Genomic DNA, 22,366 nt, shown 5'->3' on the forward strand with positions numbered 1-22,366 from the left:
GACCCAGCAATAGCACTGCTAGGAATTTATCCAAGGGATACAGGAGTACTGATGCATAGGGGCACTTGTACCCCAATGTTCATAGCAGCACTCTCAACAATAGCCAAATTATGGAAAGAGCCTAAATGTCCATCAACTGATGAATGGATAAAGAAATTGTGGTTTATATACACTATGGAATACTACGTGGCAATGAGAAAAAATGAAATATGGCCTTTTGTAGCAACGTGGATGGAACTGGAGAGTGTGATGCTAAGTGAAATAAGCCATACAGAGAAAGACAGATACCATATGGTTTCACTCTTATGTGGATCCTGAGAAACTTAACAGGAACCCATGGGGGAGGGGAAGGAAAAAAAAAAAAAAAAGAGGTTAGAGTGGGAGAGAGCCAAAGCATAAGAGACTGTTGAGAACTGAGAGCAAACTGAGGGTTGATGGGGGGTGGGAGGGAGGAGAGGGTGGGTGATGGGTATTGAGGAGGGCACCTTTTGGGATGAGCACTGGGTGTTGTATGGAAACCAATTTGACAATAAATTTCATAAAAAAAAAAAAAGAAAACCTTGCCATTTTTAAAAATGCTAAATAGAATACCATATCGCATAGCTAGACTCTTGAAAAAAAAATGTAAAACTTAAAATACTGCTTTAAAAAAATTAAAGGGTCTCCTGGGTGGCTCTGTTGGTTGAGTGTCTGACTCTTGATCTTGGCTCAGGTCATGATCCCAGGATCTTGGGATCAAGCCCCACATCAGGCTCCACACTGGGCATGGAGCCTGCCTGGGATTCTCTCCCCCACCCTGCCACCCCTCCTCTGCCCCTCTCCCCACTCGTATTTTGTCTAAAATAAAAAAATAAATAAATGAAAATTAAAAAGTAATATTTACTTAGTGAGAAAATAACTTATTTTTTCACTATAAAATGCATAAAAGCATGTGTCAAAAAAAATAGAAAAAAACCACCTATAATACAGTATATTAATATACCTATTATTGCAGTAATTTTTGCCTTAGTTATAATCATAGTGCATATAAAATTTTATACCAATTGTTTTCCAACTAACTATATGCATTTTTTAGAGTCATAGTTTTCGCATATTAATTTTAATACTTGCATGATACTTTATCTAGATCTTCAAAATTTATAAATCGCTTGTCCACTGCTCATCTAATTTGGGGCTATCATATATTATACAGGGGTACAAATCAGAATGTGTAACTTTACATTTCATTCCTGACCTAAGAAGTAGATAATTAACAGTATCTGAGATGGGAAGTTGTCCATAAAGATTGAAAGGAGAACAGCAGGCTTATTTTCAGATGCACTATCACACTGGGTCACTGACAAGCCAAAAGATTTACCTGGAAGAAACCTCACAAACCGTGGCATGAAATGAAATCTTGGGCAGCAGGGAGGACTGTCTTCAAACAAAGGGCCTAAAGCAAACAAGTGAAAAGGAAAGAAAAAATAAATAAAACAGCCTTAGAAAACAAACGCTGCGACTTAATTCCTAAGATTTATGACAACCACAACAAAACACCACCAGAGAAGTAGGGACATAAAAAACACCACCCCTTCTTCTCCCCAACGGCTCAATCAATCATGTGGTAACTGCCACAAACACCCAATGAAGACTGCAGTGAGGGGAGTCCCCAAAGTCAGAGGAGAATAAAGGCCCCAAGGATATACCTAGTATATGACATGTACAGGAAAACTATTTTTAGAAATCCAAAAATATAAAGACTTGTTATAACTGAACTACTGCATGATATAATATGCTTGTATTTTAATTCTGTTCTACTTTAATCAATACAACTGGGGGGAAAAGAGAGAAATGGCATTAAAAACTTGGTTTGAAAAGCCATCCATCAATACACTGTTTTAAAATTAGGTAAGTCAATGACTGATGGAATACAGATACTTCCAAAGAAATGAACAATTATCTAAGAACTAAATTTTGGGGGTGCCTGGGTGGCTCAGTCAGTTAAGCAATCATGAGCTCACAGTTCGTGAGTTCGAGCCCCACATCCAACTCTGTGCTGACAGCTCAGAGCCTGGAGCCTGCTTCAGATTCTGTGTTTACCCCTCTCTCTGTCCCTCCCCCATTCACACTCTGTCTCCCAAAAATAAATGTTAAAAAAAAAAAAAAATTTAAAAAGAACTAATTTTAAACTGATACAGCTCAAAGTGTATGTGTGTGTTTTGAAGGCTAACCAAAATTCTGTTTTAGTAAACTGTCATCTTAGAAGAAGTTTATTACAGTAAAGGTCAATAAATTTAAAATATTAACTAATGAGATTTTCCCTAGTGTACATAAATCAAGGTAGTTACTCATAGTAACTGGTATCATCTTCTGAGGTATCATCAGATAATGGATAATGGTAATTTTAGCTAATGAACATTGTCAAACTGTATTAAAATAAGAACTTATTCACATCAAATGATAACAACTGTTCTTATGAATAATATACTTTTCCCTGGGTATTTCAAAAATAATGGAAATTTCAACTGTTTCCCCACTTTCATAAGTTTTTACACATATTACAATATTCTTTTATAAGCACTATACTTTTCTTTATATCCTATTATTTACCTTTAAGATTCCAGTCATACAATTCCAAAATATCTCTGAACAGGAATAACGAAAAGAGCTCAAGTCCTTTCACACAAAAATTCTGAAAAATAAACCAAAATCAAATTACTATACTACAGCAAATATATATCAACGAAAGATTCAACTTGTCCTAGTCAAGTGTCTTAAAAAATGTGTATTAAAACTATACTAAAATCATGTAATTTCCTAAAAAATATGGCCACTGTCCTATAAGAGCTAATTGGCTGGCTATATAAAGTAGGCAATAATGCCATTAGAATTCCTACAAAAATATGAACTCAGCCCTTCCAAACATACAAATAAAATGATGTGAAATTTAAAAATTAAAACCCTGTATTTTCCTAATCCACTTATAAATCTCAGAATTAGAATCTCCTAGGGACTTTTTGTTAATTCAAACTACACACACACACATACTGACAGGCTCTAATAGGTTTGTCCCCCAACCCTACCCCTGCTCACCCTTACCCTTCAAACACCCAGAATCACTATTACAGAGTTACCATAAAAAGAGGTCTTTTGTGCCCAAAAAAGTTCAAACTCTTAATGAAGGCAAATAAAGGGCTAAGAAAAACTACAAAACCTAGTACCAAAATTTCTCCCATCAACAAGCTTAACAGACGATATATTTACAAGTGAGACTTGTCTCCTAATTCTTCCCACTTGTCTTGCTCAGGGTTCACAAATCACCCTGTGTGAGATCACGCCAGAAGTCATCAACCTTTACAACAGCAAATGAAGGCTTATGACCTTAAAAATCAAAAGGAAGCAAAAAAGCCCTTTTAAGCTGGAGAATGAAGGGGTGGCCCCTTCTCTTTACTTTTTTTGAAAGACAGGTAGAATTCCCAGGACTCGCTCAGAATGAAGCAGGTACAAGCTAAGCATGTGTGTCGTGCTCGTCAATCCCCCTCAGTGCTCCACTGCCCGTGACAAAGCCGCACTGTTAAACAAGGTTCGCAAGAAGAGCTGGGGGCTCAGGAAATCGACCCCGACTCAACAAATGTTAAGTGCACAAGCTTGTTTGTTGTCTAGCTGCTATTTCTTAGTGTGATTTGTTGACACCACTAAATTCAAGATCAGGCAATGAATCATTCTGAGATTCGCATTAATCTTGCTTTGGAATTTTAAACCTCTTGCATATATTTAGATAAATCAGCTGCTGAGCATCCGCAATGAAAAACAATTAGGAAAAATATGTAAATATATGGGAAGAAAAATGAATCAAGCACTGATCTTGTCACTGGAGATAATGAATAAGATTATTCCAACAGCTATCAGATTCGGTTTCACTGTTCTAATTTCCTCTCCGATAACGACCAATAACCAAAATCTGTCCCCTTTTCCAAAACAAACTGGAAACAGATGTAAAGTTACCATCAGTAAATGCAACATGAGGAGAAAGAAGTTCCAAAATAGGTCAGTAGAAGTTGAAAAAGGACCCAAATTTTAACCTTGCTCCTAGAGCTACATCTCACTGCCCTTCCAACAGTGAACTCCACACTTTAAGGGCATTCCTATGGCAGATAGCCAGAGCTGACCAAGTTCAATGCTTTAAACAAATGAGTGTGAAATAAACAAAAGAGCAAACTATATGAAGCTATTAAATAACCTTTTCTCTTACCTCAGGCATCATCTCCTCAATGAAATGAATTGTGTAGTCTATGTTGAATCTAATTACTTTACACAGTGGAATCTGCAATAAGAAAAATGATAGGTTCAGTTCTTCCTTCACAGTACACATGCACTTGCTATCTGACCCAGAAGGCCATGAACCAAATGAGAAAGTTTCACCTTAACCTAAGCTGCTAACAGTACCACACACAGAGCTTTGACCACAATTGTTGGATTTGAATGGCAAGAACCCAGATAGCCTGGTCTCTATAGGAAGCCTGCATAATGTTGGTGCTTAATTAACTATCATGTTATTATATTAGCAGCAGCATAAATATGATAAGAACCCATTTAAACCAAATATATTGCCTCTAAAGTATTAATAAAACCACAATTAAATATTTCTTTTACTCAGGTTTTTAAAATCCTTCAGAAGCTTTAGCTCTTCAGGTACATCAGGGACAGCTGGATGACAACCCATTGGTTATAGATTCCTGTCACCAAAGTGCATATAACTCACTTTGAGTTTTGCTCCTGGCTCTGGAGCAAAAGTATACACAGTAATAAAAATAATAATAGCTAACAGTTATTGAGCCAGGCACTGTTGTACTACTTCACATACACCTATAAGATAGGCACAACTACTATCCCCACTGTACAGTGGAGGAAACTAAGGCAGGGTCATCAGCTACCTTGTCTAAGGCAAATGGGAGCTGGTAAATAAGAAAATTTTGCTCTAGACCACAGCTCTAAGGCACCAGAGAATACACCTTTCATTAGGTGTTCTAATACTCAAGGTCTGTGTGAAAATGAAGGAAGGCTCAGGTGAAATAAAACCACATCTATTTTGTTTGGTCATCAGACACTAGCCAAGGGCCTACATATAATAGGTTTTCCATAAGTATATTTTTCAATGAAGGAAGGAATGAGAGGGAAAGTGTGAGGCCACTGTAGTGTGTTAGCTGACTAGCTGGGGAAAATAATAGACTCAGAAGCCTAGAGATGTGTTAAGTAGGCTTTTCTGGCCATTCAATCTGTCCATAGATGATTTTATATAGATGCAATCTTTTTAGAAACCATAGCAACCAGAAACAAACTTTAATTCTACCACCAAAAAGAATGATAAGAAAAACAAAAATAGTCTTATAATGCCATCTGCTGGAAATGTGTTTCTCAGAAAAGAAGTTTAGTTCTTTGGTGCTTTTTCATTTTTTTTTTTAAGGATAGTGTCTAATTTGAGTGAAATTTATAGTTAACTCTAATAAGAAATCCAACTAACATGATATACTAAGGCCACTATTATTTTTAAGCTCTTTATTCCTATAGCATATAAAAATATTTGAGTTACAAATGTGTGTATTACTCATATTTTTTAAATATTTATTTATTTCTGAGAGAGAGAGAGAGAGAGAGAGAGAGAGCGCACGCGAGTGCGAGTTGGAGAAGGGGCAGAAATAGGGAGACACAGAATCGGAAACAGGCTCCAGGCTCTGAGCTGTCAGCACAGAGCTCAACGCAGGGCTCAAACTTACGAACTGTGAGATCATGACTGGAGCGAAGTCAGACACTTAATCAAATGAGCCACCCAGGTGCCCCTATTCATATTTTTAAATATCTATTCTTTGCTAACAACTATGCTAGGTTCAGAGTTACTCTAAAATAAGCCACAGCCTTTTTTAAAAGGCAAGAATCTAAAGAGGCAAACAGGCATGTAAACAAGTACAAATAGAATGTATACAATGTAACATGTAAGTGCACCTGAAAACAAATAAGCAAACAAAAAAGTATAAAGTACAAAAGAACCAAAGAGGAGGTAACATCTGAGTTGAGTCTGCAAAGATGGGGAGAAATTTTCTAGGTCATCCAGAAAAATTAAGTTGGGAAAGAACAGGTGTTTAGTTGTTAGCAAGAAAGAGAAAAGGGAGCTGGGGAAGACTAAGTCTTTAAGCGGTTCAGGCGTGAAATACATGGAGAGAGAAGCAAGGAGATTTTAGACAGGAAAAGTATAAACTGTGTGCTACAGACTGTATAAACCATGTTACCGATTCAAGGCTTATCCTTATGGCAACGAGAGGTTACCCAAGTACTTTAAGTGAGAGAGTTTACATTTTGGATGGGCTGCTATGTCAACAGTGTGGCAATGGTTTATAGTAGAGCAACGCCAGACACTGGAAGCCCAGACTGGAGTCTAATGAAAAAAACAGTCCAGGAGCCAAATGAAGAGAAGACTGGAAATAAAAGAGCAAATCTTAAACAAGGGCGATGTTAGTGAAATATACAATGACTGTTCTGATGTGGAAGTGAAAAAGGAAAGAGAGAATAATCTCCAGATTTCTGGCCTAATGAACAGATAAATCACAATGGCATTAATACAAAGAAATTCTTAGGGTGTCCTCTAAATACCTCAAATTCAGTATGTGAGGAAGAGGACAAGTTCAGTTTTGCATAGGTTGAAGGTGAGGTACTTGAGGGGATATCAAGGTGGATATGTCCAAAAGGCAATCTGAAATGTGAGTGTGGAGCACACGTCAAAGCCAAAAGTATCAATTTGATCAGAAGATGCATGGGAGGAAAAACCGTGGGCGAGACTACATTACTCAGGAGAGAACATCCAGAAGAGAAAAGGACCAGAGCCCTTGGGAATAGCCCAAGAGGCAGTCAGCGAAAGAGCAAAAGTGTCAACTTGATTCCTCCTACCATGCGCAAAAGCAACTCCACTGGTCCTTTCCCATATCAACTAAAATCACTTCCTGGGATTCCTTCTTTGAGCTCTTCTCTTCTACATACTTTATTTTCTTTCTTTCATTTCTTTTCTTTTTTTTTTTTTTTTTCGAAAGAGAGAGAGACAGAGAGAGTGAGAGCAAATGTGTGAGCTGGGGAAAAGGGCAGGGGAGGCGGGGGAGGGGGGTTGGTGGCAGCAGAGAGAGAGAATCCCAAACAGGCTCCATGCTCAAAGCAGAGCCAGACACAGGACTCAATCTCATGAACCAGGAGATCATGACCTGAGCCGAAATCAAAAGTCAAACAACACTTAAACAACTGAGCCACCCAGGTGTCCCTATACTTTATTTTCTTTTGGGCTCTCACCCACACCACTAGAGCTCTTGTGAGATATACAAATCTGGAAAGGCAAAGTCTCCTTTTCTATTCAAACCTTCATCTCTCTCTAAGACTCAGAGAATTTGTCATTTTTCTACATATGGCAAGCTCAATTTATTTCAAAGCCAGTGGCCAATCAAATAATATAAATGCCTACCATTTCTTAAAACATGTTTGAATACTGACTGACACCAACTCTTATTTCATACTACCAAAAAGAAACAGAAAACACTCCCTAAACTTCTACATTCTAACTCTACTACTTCCAGGTGCTGGACAGCTAAATCCAGGGCAGTAAGACTACTAGAAATGGAAAGCCAACTAAAAGCAGGGGTTTTCTTGTGTTTTTGAGGACAGGACAAGACATGATACATATAATACATAGATCTTTATAACTTTAGTTATGTTGTCAAAATCTTTAATAATATCAGGTATTGCAAGTAATAGAAAATGTACTACATAAAAGGATAAAATTCTCCCAAATGCTCTATACTTAGCCAACAAGGCTTTCAATCCACTTCAATTCAAGAAGATCTTAAGAAAACTTGTCAGAACTAGATTTGCTGAGGTTCTAATGTTACCGTCATTTGCATGCCCTTCTTGCTGATATGCTCTCTCTAGCAAGAAAATGAATCAGATCAGTAAAGCGATTTAATAATTCTTTTTCTGGGAGGCTATTTCAAATTCAAGAGGCCTTTGATGGATCTAATCCCTATGAACTGTACAACATTCAGCTTAAAACTCGATTTATTTTATCAACATCTCTAACATAAATGATGAGGCTTATCTTCTCATTACAGAGTTAAGTTCTCAAATTTGGAGAACTTGAGTATTTATATAAAATATATGCTGAAGCCAGGAATTTTTTCAGACCTATCTTTTATTGCATAACAACAGTAACAACTGCAATTAATGAAGCATTAGCAGCCTCTCAGTGCCAAACCCTGTGCTGACTGGCTTTTTAAAAAGTGCAAAGAATCACTCATCCAAGGTCACATAAATATTAAGAATTGGCTTAAAAAAAAAAAAATTAGAAGAAAGACACAAACCAAGGTCTGACATACTACCCAAAATAAGAAATGCCAACATGTATCATGTGCCAAAAAACATGACAAACACTTTTCATGTGTCCTCTCATTTATTTTTCCCAGAAGCTGGTAAGATTGCTACAACTAATACTTCTATCTTACAAATAAGAAAATCAAGGATTATAAAGATTGAAATGTCAAACCATACAGCTAGTAAGTGGAATTCACTAATGTTTAAACCCCTGGTTTCTCTGGAGCCACAATGCTTTCCTCCTTTGATTAAGGTGAGCCTGAAAGTTAAGATGAGATTACTTGTTTTTTTTAAGTTTACTTATTTTAAGAGAGACAGAGAGGGGCGCCTGGATGGCGCAGTTGGTTAGGCATCCGACTTCAGCCAGGTCACGATCTCGCGGTCCGTGAGTTCGAGCCCCGCATCAGGCTCTGGGCTGATGGCTCAGAGCCTGGAGCCTGTTTCCAATTCTGTGTCTCCCTCTCTCTCTGCCCCTCCCCTGTTCATGCTCTGTCTCTCTCTGTCCCAAAAATAAATAAACGTTGAAAAAAAAAAATTAAAAAAAAAAAAAAAAAAAAGAGAGACAGAGAGAGACAGCAAACAAGGGGGAGAGGCAGAGAGGGAGAATCCCAAGCAGGCTCCAAGTGGTCAGTGCAGAGCCCTATGCAGGGCTCAAACTCACAAAACCATGAGGTCATGACTTGAGCTGAAATCAAGAGTCAGATGCTTAACTGAATGAGCCACCCAGGCACCCCGGAGAGAAATAATCTTAAGCAGGCTCCATGTTCAGTGCAGAGCCCGACACGGGGCTTGTTCCCCATGACCCTGGGATCATGACCCAAGCCGAAATAAAGAGTAGGACGTTTAGCTGACTGAGCCACCCAGGCATCCCAAGATCTATACTACTTCTAAGGAAATAAGAGATAAGATAGATAACTTTAAATATTTTCATAGTAACTAAATTATTTATATTTACAAGCCCACTGAGGGGAAAAAAGAAATGTATTATGTTGGGGGAGCTGGGCTATAGGACTTCCAATGGCCTTTCCTACTCTGAGACTATGAGGTTTGGTGTAACAAAAGGTTGGAGTGCCTGAGACATTAAAAAAAAAAAAAGTAAAGAAACCATCAAAATTCAAAATCCTTTTAGTGGCTTTTCATAAAGACTATTAAAGAATGGTTCAATGTAAAATTTTGTAACTGTGTTGTGATGGATGTTACTAAACTTCCTGTGGTGATCATCTCACAATATGTACAGATGTTGAATCATTACACTATGCACCTGGAATATAATGGTATATGTCAATTATATCTCAGAAAAAGAATGGTCCAACATTACATTCGTTTCTATATTATGGTCCACACTGAAGGTAGATGTTATATATATTATCAAATGATTTTATTTTTATATTTAGAATGTAACTATCTTCTAAAGAAAATTCTCTAGGATAAAATATATGATGAAGAAAAATTCCATTAAAAAAACAATCTGATTTGGGGCACCTGGGTGACTCAGCCGGGTGACTGTCCGACTTCAGCTCCGGTCATGATCTCATAGCTCGGGAGTTCAAGCCCCATGGGCTCATACTGTCAGGCTCTGTACTGACAGCTGAGAGCCTGGAGCTTGAAAATTCTCTAGGATAAAATATATAGTAGAGTAAGAAAAATTCCATTAAGAAAACAATCTGCTTTGGGGCACCTGGGTAGCTCAGTCAGTTGAGCATCCGACTTCGGCTCAGGTCATGATGTCACAGCTTGGGAGTTCCAGCCCCACAGCTCGCAAGCTGTCGGGCTCTGTACTAACAGTTGAGAGCCTGCAGCCTGCTTCAGATTCTGTCTCCGTCTCTCTCTCTGCCCCTCCCCTGCTCTCTCTCTCTCTAATATAAATAAATATTAAAAAAATCAAAAAGAAAAGAAAAGAAGAGAAGAGAAAAGAAAAGAAGAGAAAAGAAGAGAAAAGAAAAGAAAAAAATCTGCTTTAAATTAGTATCACTACTGGGGTACCCGGGTGGCTCATTCAGTTAAGCATCTGACTTTGGCTCAGGTCATGATCTCGCGGTTCATGTGCTCAAGCCCTGCGTCAGGCCCTGTGCTGACAGCTCAAAGCCTGGAGCCTGCTTCAGATTCTGTGCATGCGTGCGTGTGTGTGTGCATGTGCGTGTGTGTCTCTCTCTGCCCCTCCCCCGCTCGTGCTCGCACTCTCTCCCTCTCTCAAAAAATAAACAAACATTAAAGAAATAAATTAGTATTACTATTATAGAATCATGTCTACTTATAAAGAAAAAAGAATGACAGAAAGGAACAAAGTTAGGCAAATTTTATTCTTTACTCTCCAATGGAACAGAATTTCACATTTTGAGTAAACAGCACTTAAATAACTTTTTAAACTGCAAATGTAATTTCTTATAACCAATTCAGAAAGGATTTAAAGAACATTGTATTTTAATGCAGGCACATCACGGCTATAATTTAGTAAGTTCTACAACAGCATCTAGACTGGGTAAAGTATACTGCTGTACTGCCTTTTCGAGCTGCCAGCAAACTGTACTCTATGTCCAACTAGAATACGGAAGAAGACAATTACCAAGACTGTTAGCTTTGAAAGAGAAAGATTTTTACTCATAGATACAGAACTTCCCAATTGAACCAATTACCAACAAAGCAGCTTTAATGCCTATATAAAAATATCACAGATCTGTATGTCAGACCAAATCTCTTAAAGAAGACATAGTCCTGGGATTTGAAAGCAGAAACTTGTATGAAATTAATTCAGGGTCCAAATGTCCTGTACACAGCACTATTTCTTTTTCTATAGCTCCAAGACTAAATAGCCGCTCCTTAAAACTTTCCAACCTTCTTCTGAAGGACACCCAACTCAAAATAGCTTCAACACATTAATCCACAGTTTATCCTTCTTTTTCAATCTTTCACACTCTCAAAATGTTATTCTGACACATGTTTACTTACACCATTTAATGTAGACCAAACCTGTGACTCATTAGCACAGATGTCACACCCCCACCTGACACAAACCTCTGCAGACTTCCTGCAGCTCATGCAGAGGAACACAAAGTAAATGTTACTTAGAAGCCAGAAGAAAAAAATTTATTTTGACTTTTAGAGGGAAAGAATGAAAAGAAAGAAGAGGGTACAGGAAAGGAGAAAGCCAGTCAATTAGAACATACTTACATTGGTCAGGGGGGCATGTGCAAACATAGAAAATCCTTCAAAGATATACTCATGATCATCATATTCTATAACAGTTGGTCTGTCAGTCTGAAAGCAAACAGAAACGCAAAGCATGAATTAAATAATATAATTTGCATGTGCAGAAATCCATAAGAATACAAAGCTATCAACAATGGACTCCACTGACATTTTTCTAAACTCCAGAGACAACTTTATACAAAAGTTTAATTTTAGGTGGAATTCTCTTGGTTGGTGGAATTCTCTAGCTTCAATAATATTTACATACTGAGACTATCAAAATGTTTATTATGGGTATCATAAAGGAGAAAAAGGCTATATGGCTTCATTTTCTAGGAACTTGTTGTATTTAATCCCACAATACTACCAGATCTATTCTTACTGAACTATATTTCTGACCTAACAAAAGTCCTAACAAGAACAAGATAATAGCACAGTCAACTCAAAGCTCAAACTGGAAAAAAAACTCAGGATCACAATAGTCAAGACTAGCAACCACCTGAAAGTCTCCGAAAGACGTCAGGGTGCCACAGGCACAACCCCTCAGCACGCATTCCCAGGCCCTCCAAAGAGAAGCTACCCACCACACACAGTTACAAATCAATTCCCACATAATGTCAAAAACATTAATTATCTGAAAATTCAATCTGTGATTAAAACATACAATTGTTAATCTAAGTGTATGAGATTCTCTTCCTTATGCTATTCTTATAACCCACCATTTTTAATCCTAGATGCTAACTATGGAACTAATTATCAAGACTGGTAACTTAAAAGACAGTTTTTAACACAGGTATTGAACATTATTCTTTTAAACATTATATATATGTGAAGAACGGAAAGAACACGCTAAAGAATATCCACATGTACATTAGTTGTTTTGTACATTAGTAACATAATATTACTGTTAACTTTCTATTCGGATATCTCTAAATAAAGCTGGTCTAAATTAAATATAATAGAAAGAACTTCTGACAAGATAATAAGGTATAGCCACTTTGGAAAACAGCCTGGTAGTTCCTTAAACATACTTACAACGTGATCCAGCAACTCTAGTCCTAGGTTTATACCCAAGAAAAAAGAAAACATACACCCACAGAGAAACATCTACAAATTTACAGCAGCATTATTCGTAAGAGCCCCAAAGTGGAGACTAGCCAAATGTTCGTCAACTCGTAAACAGGTAAATGTAGTATATCCATATAAGGGAATATTATTTGGCCATAAAAAAGAATGGAGTTTTATGTTACAACATGGGTGAATCTTAAAAACATGCTGAGTGAAAGAAGCTAAATCACATTTTCTATGATCCCATTCACATGAAATATCTAGAACAGGCTAATGATAGAGGCAGAAAGTCTCTTAATAGTTGTTGAAGGCTGAGGGATACAAAAGAACTGACTACATTAAGTACAGGGTTTCTTTTCAGGATGATGACAATGTTCTGAAATTAGATTCTGGTGATGGTTTCACAATTCTGTGAAAAGAATTACAACTGAAGTATACACTTTAAATGGGTGAATTTATGGTATATGAATTATCTCTCGATAATGTTAAAATATATAATCACTAACAATCTAATTTTGAAATTGAAATCTCTGGATACAAGTAACCAGAATTAATAAATTATGCACTGTGAAAGACAACAAAGTGCAACAGCCAACAGTCATGCACACTGCAGTCAACTGTCTTAAATCCTCACTCAACCCTTACTATCTGAATAATCTTGAGCAAGTTACTTAACCTCAGAGTAAAATGTGGACTACTGCTCCATCTGTATAGTGGGGATAATAATTCTACTTCATTGGTTTGTTGTGAGAAAAAAGTTAACACATGTCAAATACTTAGAGTGGTTCCTGGTACCACAGTTGATAAATATTAGGTATTACTACTATTGTCATAAATACAATAGACCTTCTTGATTGCTAGCTTATATTAGCTATTCACGGATTTTTAAGAGATGCAAAAGTGTTCTGTGCATTCTTCCAGCTCCCATAGTTCCAATGAATAGCTCCAAAAGTCATGGCTATTATGTATGTGGCTACTATGTGGTACTGACGACATAACTGAAAAAAAGGTACAGAAAGTAGTACAGTGAGAGGAAGCAAAATAAAAGTCATTATGATAAAGGCCAATTTTATCAAAAATAAAATATTTTTTAAAGAAAATTTAAAAAATGAATCAGTACTGAATCTATTCACATTTTAACTTACTTGCACACATTCAACCTATTTACATTTTAAAACGAATGAAATCTGATTTTGTTAGGAACTTACCAAAAAGTTTGTAGGAGGGGAGACTGTAATTCGATAGTGGAAAAGCCTGCCAGCATTGTTGGTCATAGGGCGACAGGGCTTGATGGCCTGAGGGGGGAACCAAAAGTGAGTTTAAAAGTAAAGTAGCAAATTATTTTTATTCAAAAATAGACTGTATTTTCTAGATTCACGTCTGACAAAAGAGGTTTTAAATGTGTTCCTTCACAGGTTGGTAGGAAGAACAGTATTAACAAGATGAGAAAGGACTGCCCGGTCACCAGTATTTAACCTATTTCCTCATGTGCAATAACAGGAGTTCAGACAACATAAAGAACTTTCTAGATCTAAATTTCTCTATCTTCCTCTTATTTGTAAAATAACACAATAATTGACCTTTGGCTAAACTCCCAATATACTAAAAAAAAAAAAAAAAAGGGAAAAATAATCTCGAAAGTAATAGCAGGTTTTGATAGGGGGAAAAAAACAGTAAAAGAATCAAATATGCTGAGTAAAATTAGAAGGTTCCTGAAACGAAGAACACATGAGAGGTGGCAGAATAGGGTATGCATGGAGGTCAAGATGGGAAAAGGAAAACATAAACTGATCCTTTTTTTTTGCTCTCCTTCCTTGGATCACCACGAGGTTGACAGGGGCTTTTAGGACTGACTCATAGTCCAAATAATCCCTCTGTCCAGTCTTGCTTACACACTCTTCCCCTCCCAGGCAAAGATCCCTAAGAAACACTGGGCACCCAAACTTCATCTTGGCATCTGCTTCTGCAGAATCCAGTGTGTGTAGCTCCAGGTATGAACCAAGAAAACCAGAGACAAGAAGGGATTTTGGATCTGAATCACTTAGCACCCACTGGCAATGAGGACCCAATCAAGGTGGTAGTTGGAGTCCCTGGCACCAGATGGCAGGCCAACTGAAACTTTCAAAGATGGTGAATTGGGAGAGTATACGAGCGGAAGCAGATGCAGTGTACCAGGTACTTAAGACTATGGAGAAAATGCGTGCTATAAGTATAATGGGATAGACAGCTACTGCTAAGCACCACTGATGCTGCACTAAGCCCCTCAAACTTTAGTGTGCTTTGAGATCACCTGGACAGCTTGCTAAATCTCAGATTGCTTGCTCCCCACCCCAGGGTTTCTGATTCAGCAGATGAAGAAGGCTACAAACCTGCATTTCTAAGAGGTTCCCAGGTAAAGCTGATGTTTGGAGAACCAGTGGTCCACAGAAATGTAACAGGAGATGGGGAGGAAAGGCAAGTGGAAGCCAGACGGACTGTTCGAGGCACACAAAGAAGCTCTTGTTACCTGCAGGGATCAGTCCAAGAGGACCAGGACCAAGTGCAGGGTCAGAATTGGATGGACCCTAAAGAAAATTACGGCCAACCAAGGTACTGACCAAGGGAAGAGACCTGGAAACCTGAGATGAGGACATACAGGTTTAACTCCTCAGACTCCCTGAAACCTTTTGCCTCTTCAGACGTGGACCATCCCTGTCTACTAAGAACAAGCACTCACCTGTGTCTAAAGGCAATGTCCCTGTAAGGCAACACTACCTCCCCCTGTCCCAGCACCCATCAGTCTCCCCTCCCGGCCAACAGACCTATAATTAGGTCACAGCATAACCCAGCTGGGGAGGTGCTGAGAGGAGAGGTTATATCCCAAAGGAACTGCAAGAACTAGTCAGCATGTGCCAGCAGCAAGAGTCTGCACGGGACCAGATGAGAGTGATTGACCAACAGGGCCAGAACAAAACAGTAGTTAGGAAAGAGTTAATTGACTTGGGAACATTCAGGATTCAAGGACACCAGATGTCAGGAACTGCCTACTAGGATGTCTCCTAAAAGCATGAAAAAGCAATGGCCCACGATGAGTGAAGTTAAAATGCCAAAATTGCTGTAACAGAGAAGGAAGTAGTTCAAAGACTCAAGGAAGTGGGCACATTGGAATAGATATATTATCTGTAACTGAAAAATACACCAGATTCTCATATTCCGTGGGAAGGCCCAGAGCACATGCCAAAGGCCAAAAGGAATGTGTTGGTGAAGGGGCACCAGCCTCACTAGGAAGATCAGTGGTGGCCTTCTCTGCAGGCCAGGGCTGACTGTAAGAGAGGTGGTCACAGAGCAGAGTTTGCTGATAGCAATGTGGATGACAAGACTCTGAAACAAGGGAGGCAAGATGATGGGACTAATTGTTAGAAACCAGGTCTCATTATAACCAGCAAAATCAAAGTAGCAACCAAAGGGGTCTGGCTCACAGGGAGTCACGGAAGTAGTTAACAGAACATGGTGTCCTTAGGTAAAATGAATGGGTAGCTAGCAAAAATAATACTTAGTTTGTACCACCAGAAGAATCAAGAAAGGATAACCAAGAGGCTGAAGGTAGGCTGCCCCGATAGAAAGTCATGATCCCTTACTCAGTTCCAGGCCTACAGGAGGAAGGGGGCCCTACTAGACCTGGACAGGACAGGACAACCCTGTCCTTCCACCAAAGGGTATACAGTCATTTACCCAAATAACTGTACGTTGGGGAAAGGGGAATCCGGAGTGTTCAAGGAGTGTTGGACACAGCATCTGAATCAACACTGATACTTGGAGGAGACTAGATAGATCACCCTAGTACACATGAGAGTGGGTGATATAAAGCTAAGGTAACAAATGGAATCTTGGTCAAGGTCTGGCTTACACTAGGTCCACTGACTACACAGATCTGCCCAGTGAGTGTTTCCCCTTGTCCCTGAATGTTTCATTGTCTTTGACAAAACTGGCAGATGGCACCACTCCACACTGGGTCCTTGCTCTAGAAGAGGAGTAAGAGCCATCATAATGGGAAAGGTCAAGCAGAAACCACCGAAGTTACCGCCATTCCCAACACAGATATCAAAAATAGTATCACTCTGGGGGAATGGTGTAGATTAGTGCCATCCTTAAGGATCCAAAGACTCAGGAGTGACGATCTTCATCATAGCTTTGTTTAACAAATGGATCCTGGAGGATGACTACAGACCACCACAAGCTCAACCACGTAGAACCTCGGACTGTACCAGCTGCGCCAGGTGCTACGGCATAGAGCTGATTAATATGAGCCCAGGTACAAAGTGTATAGGAACTGATTTGCTGAATGTATTCTTTTCCATCCCAATCGGAATGAAGATAAGAAATGGTTCGCATTCTATGTTCATTCACACAGAAAAGACAACATTTACAGTTTTGCTGCCAGGCTGTATTAACTCTCCCACTCACTGTCACAACAGTCCAAGGAACTCTCGACCTTCTGGACATACTGCAGAACATTGTAATGTTCCACTACATCTATGACATCATGTTTATCATCTAAAAGCCCTGGCAAAGCACGCGTGCTCTGGAGGGGGAGAGATAAACCCCACCAAGACTCCAGGGTCTACCACAGCCACACCATTTTTAAGAGCCAATGATCTCAATACCAAGATATCAGTCCAAAGTAAAAGACAAATGATTGCATTGTCCACCTCCTACAATGAAGAAGAAAGCACAACACCAGGCAGGCCTCTCTGGGCTCAGGGGGCAGTATACCCCCACCCAGGGATATTGCTGCAGCCCACTCACAGAGTGGCACAAAAAGCAGCCAGCTTTGAGCGTGGCTCCAGCGACAAAGGCTTCGGCAGTTCCAAGCTGTAGTGAGAGCAGCCCTGATGCAGGGGCCACAATACTCAGCAAATCCTACATTGTTGGCAGGAAAAGATGCTGAGGGGAGTCTGTGGCCATACTGGGAGAATCATAATGCTGGTATGTGGGGTTCTGGGGCAAAGCCATGCCATCTGTAGTAAAGAATTATATGCCTTTGAAAAACAACCCCCAGTGTGCTAGTGGGCCCTGGTGGATATGGAAGGCACGGCCAAGGGACAGAAACAGACATGTGGCTGAAGTGCCCATCAGAAGCTGGGTTCTGTCAGTCTCACCCAGGCAGAAGTTTGGAAGGGACCAGCAACATTCCATCCCAAGACAGAGGCCGTACGTCCAGAATCAGGCACACACAGGAGCAGCAGGCACAAACAAGCTGTGCAAGCAGGTGGCCCACCACTGCTGCACGAGCGCCCCTCCCTCAGCCGATGGCTGAGGACAGAAGGATGAAAGCAGAGGGAAAAGCCCAAGCTTGGTTTGCAGATGAGTCTGTCAGGGATGGGGGAGCAAGCCAAGAAACGGACTGTCCCACAGCCTCGTTCAGGGAGGAATATGAAAGACAGCGATGAGGGGAAGTCTTCCCAGTGAGCAGAGTTTCAGGCAATGTACCTGGTCATCCACTTTGTGGGGGAAAAGTAGCCTGAGGTTAGAATATAGATGGACTCATGGCAGAAGCAAGTGGCCATGCCAGCTGGTCAGAGGCCTAGAAGGAAAAAGATTGGAAGATGAGGGATAAGAAGGTCTTGGGGTAGAGGTGCCTGGCTGGCTAAATCGGTGCAGCATGTGACTCTTGATCTCAGGGTTTTGAGGTTGAGCCCCAGGCTGGGTATAGAGATTACTTAAAAAATTGTTTTAATCAAAAAAAGAAAGGTCTTGGGTAGACCTGTGAGTGAACAAGTGGGAGTGAGTGATGCCAAGTGTACATCAGACAGCACACACCACAGAAGAGGTACTAAACCACCTGACTGACATATGACTCGGTCAGATGGAGTCAGCCAGCCTCAGTTGTCAGCTACCCAGAGTTGACAGTATGGGCACATGAATGAAGTGGCCACAGTAGCACATGAGCCCAACAGCATGGACCTGACTTATCAAGGTTAAGCTGGCTGACTGCCAACACCCAACATCCAACAGGCCATCTACCATGACCAATGATGGGCCCCTCAAATGGCACCATTCCTTGAGGAGACCAACCTGCCACTTAGTATGCACTTGACGACATAGGCCCCATCCATCTTGAAAGGGCCAGGAGTTTGCTCTCACAGGAATAAACATGTACTGAGTATGGGCCTGTCTTCCCACATGTCTTCAGTCAGCACAGCCAGCCACCTGGATCTTCCTTCACGGAAGGGCCTGCTGCCCAGCTGTAAGGACAGCAGACAGCCTATAGCTACCAGCTCTTTCAGGGTCTGCCTCTGCTACAGAGCCCCCTCCCCCAAGATCATGCCCTTCCTGGGGCAGCCTGCTTAGGGACAGAGGGCAGTGGGGGTGTGAAGGCTATGCCAGCCTGATCTAAGACAATTCCAGTAATTCTGGCTTTAAGACACCTGTCCATCACTGGTGAACTTCTCCCTTTGCTCAATCCTGCCTCCACTCTCTTCTTGCCTAAACCCCATGAAACATCTCACATCGCAAACTCTACTGCAGCACCCGCTTTCAGAGAGCCGCGTCTGAAGCACAGGTGTGGACACTCACAAGGTGCAGATCTGTCCCTCAGTTCCTAGCTACACTTGCTGGTACTCAAAGACAAATGAGGTAAAAGCAAGGAAGTGGTTAAAAATATCCATCACTGTCTCATAGTCTTGATTCTAATTATTATTATAGCCCCAAACAAGTTTTAAATAGTAATTAAGGATTCACACATACTATTTTTAAATATAATGTGCTGAATCATTAAGTGACAATCTGGGATTAATAAGAGTAACATAAAATAAAAGATGGCGGAGGGAAATGATGGAAAATCATTGAAAGGGAGCAACTACATGTAACTCTATGATATAAAGTATTCAACTCATTCGGTTCGACATATCTGGAGTGTCCTTGATGAACCAGGGGATGGGGCACAGGGTAAAACAGTTCACACACCACTCAGTCAGTGAGGACAACAGACTAAAAAGACTAACGGAGACAACAGCAGACCCTTACATACCCCAAAGGTAAGAGAACACATGCCTTAGTAAGATCATTTTTCCAAGGTAACTCATAACCATTTATAAGAAAACATGAAAAATTTCACTGTATGCACAGTTTTAAGATATGAATAACAACAAAAACCCCTCAAATACACCCTGCCTATTTCAAATAATGAAACTTCCAAACATTTTTAAGTTTCCTTGATAACATTCCCTACTCCCACCCCAAAACCCAAGTACTTTTCTTCTCCAATTATCAGTAACAGAGACTATTAGGGGAAGATAAAAAGACTATTTTGATGGTATTATTTCATTTATGGGAAAAGAACAGCAACAGCATCTGTCTACTTCTGGCTTCTCAGCACTTACAAATATAATAACCCAAATCGGTTACCTCTTCTCCAGGATAAATGCTGTGCCTAATTCCTGTGCGTCTCGCTTTGGCGCTGCATTTGCAGAGTGGCCCATCATTCATCTGTCAGAAACAGAATGTAATTCTTTTTTATTGGGGGGAAAATCCACACCATGCACAATGATGCCTCAGAAACTGTGTGGGTTTTAATGTCATGAGTACGGAAGCTCTGAAGAGGCTGTCACGGTTAGAAGATTAAACGGATGTTCCAAAACCAATAAAGCTGCAAACTGTCTATATTGTCTGATAAAGGGAAACTGTATGACACCGCTGGATTCCCAAGTTATTTGTGCAACCAAGCAGAAAATATCAATGTCACTGCACTGTTTGCCCCCATCTTCTCTTACCACTTTTCAGTGTGTTTCTCCTATTTCTTATTTCAGGAAAAATGACTCTTTCACAAAAGAAAAGCATATTTTATACCCTGAAGGAACACACAGAATGCTTTGAAGGTGACCTCCAGATTTAATGTTTCCAAAAGAGAAACCTAAACGTATCCAAAGCAGAGGGGGGAAAAAAATGCCACTAGAAGCAGAGTAGCATTAGCTCAGTGCTAATCAGGTGAGTCAACATCTGTTTTTTCAACTGAATTCGTTTTACTGCCATGAACTGCACCCACATGATAAGATGAGTGAATAATTCCTGAGCGCCTCTTGGGCAGAAAGATGGTTGCTAAGCATTGTGGGGGGAAGGAGGGTGACAAATAACTCAGGTATTCAAGGAATATTTATTCTATACAGGAGAGATAACATACATATGATATACTTAGTAATTTAAAGAAAAAGGAAAAAAGTCCAGGTGGAGATACCACTGGCTTCAGAAACAAAATGTGAAAGGCAGAACAGGACAGGAGAAGAAGATGGCTATTCTACACAAGGCACCAGCATGAGAAAAAAAGGGAAGGAAGAAATCCTATGTTATGCTCCAGGGACATGAGACCCATCTAAACAGAATAGATCATTTACGTCAGCAAGAAGACTACAGAAGCAGAACTGAGGTCAAAATCATCAAGGGCTTTAAAAGCCAGTTTCGTGAGTTTATTCAATACAGATGGTAACAGTGAATCAAAAGAGAGACCAGAGAGCATCAGTTTGGAGAAGGGAGAATCCATCTCTCACTTTCTCGGTATTAATTATAAAATATGTATGTGTTAATATGTATATGTTATATATATATGTATATATATACATATGTATGTACACAACACACACATAACACACGTTTCTTTAAAGTTCTAGGGATTTATAACTCACATCCAAGGAAAATGTCTCAATAAAACTTTGAAAAGAAGTATTAAAATGAAAAACTATAACTTTCTTTATCCTTTTGTGAAATCTAAAGCTTCAGGTAGCACAGCAGAGGAATAACATTGCTATGTAAAAAAAAAAAAAAAAAATCACATTAAGATATTATTCAGGGGCACCTCAGTGGCTCAGTTAACCCTCTAACTTTGGCTCAGGTCGTGATCTCATGGTCTGTAGGTTTGAGCCCACGTCGGGCTCTGTGCTGACAGCTCAGAGCCTGGAGGCTGCTTCAGATTCTGTGTCTCCCTCTCTGCCCTTCCCCAGCTCATGCTCGCTCGCTCTCTCTCTCTCTCTCTCTCTCTCTCAAAAATAAACATTAAAAAAAGTTATTATTCAAAGTAACAGCTGGCAAACAGTAATGTGATGGGATTCCCTCAAAAATCACAACACACTCCTAATGCTGGTCAGTAGAAAAATCACTTCATCCTCACTGATTTGCAAGGATGTAGACAGACATCCTAATTCCTGCCTTTTACCAGAGTCTTGGCCCCAGTGCAAATCAGCACTTTACAAGGTTCAACTGTACAGAGGACACGAAACTAAACAGTAAACAGAAGAGTGAGACTATCTATATTGGAAGCCTCTGTAATCTCTAATAAAAATAAGAATGGACATAAACTGAGGGATAGGCTTCCTGATAGAACTATGTGCATTAAAAAGACCACACACGAGGAAAGGGGAGGGACAACTAATGGACACAGGATTTCTTTCCAGGGAAACAAAAATGTGCTAGAATTAAATTGTGATGATGACTGTTAAATCTTGTGAACAGAAACACAAAAAATGAATTGTATACTTTAAGTGTGTAAACTGGATGGTATGTGAATTATAACTCAGTAAAGCTATTCACAGAGATCATATACATGGTTAATAAGTCAAAGTAAGTTTCAAAACACATTTGCAATTTTTAAACATTTCTGCTCAATTCCAAGAGAGCAAAAAGCACCACAAAATACATTTCTGTTCAGGTACTCCAACTATATTAATTGTATAAAAAAAATCCAACAAACCACTTAGATAGCAGT

At 39.7% G+C, this 22,366-nt stretch overlaps 1 protein-coding gene across 7 annotated transcripts in view; it reads right to left on the minus strand.

Moving 5' to 3' along the window:
- DROSHA (drosha ribonuclease III) overlaps positions 1 to 22,366 on the minus strand; it is a 133,497-nt gene that overhangs the window by 89,736 nt on the left and 21,395 nt on the right. For all 7 annotated transcript variants that reach the window (XM_040494622.1, XM_040494616.1, XM_040494600.1 and 4 more), the window contains 6 exons: positions 20,020 to 20,100; positions 13,842 to 13,928; positions 11,548 to 11,634; positions 4,232 to 4,303; positions 2,590 to 2,671; positions 1,358 to 1,432 (listed from right to left, as the gene is read on the minus strand). In XM_040494622.1, coding sequence (XP_040350556.1) covers positions 1,358 to 1,432; positions 2,590 to 2,671; positions 4,232 to 4,303; positions 11,548 to 11,634; positions 13,842 to 13,928; positions 20,020 to 20,100 — 484 coding nt within the window. The remainder of the gene's footprint in view (positions 1 to 1,357; positions 1,433 to 2,589; positions 2,672 to 4,231; positions 4,304 to 11,547; positions 11,635 to 13,841; positions 13,929 to 20,019; positions 20,101 to 22,366) is intronic.

This window comes from Herpailurus yagouaroundi, unplaced genomic scaffold (genome assembly GCF_014898765.1).
Source record: "Herpailurus yagouaroundi ecotype Mexico unplaced genomic scaffold, PumYag 29, whole genome shotgun sequence".
Classification (NCBI taxonomy): Eukaryota; Metazoa; Chordata; class Mammalia; order Carnivora; family Felidae; genus Herpailurus; species Herpailurus yagouaroundi.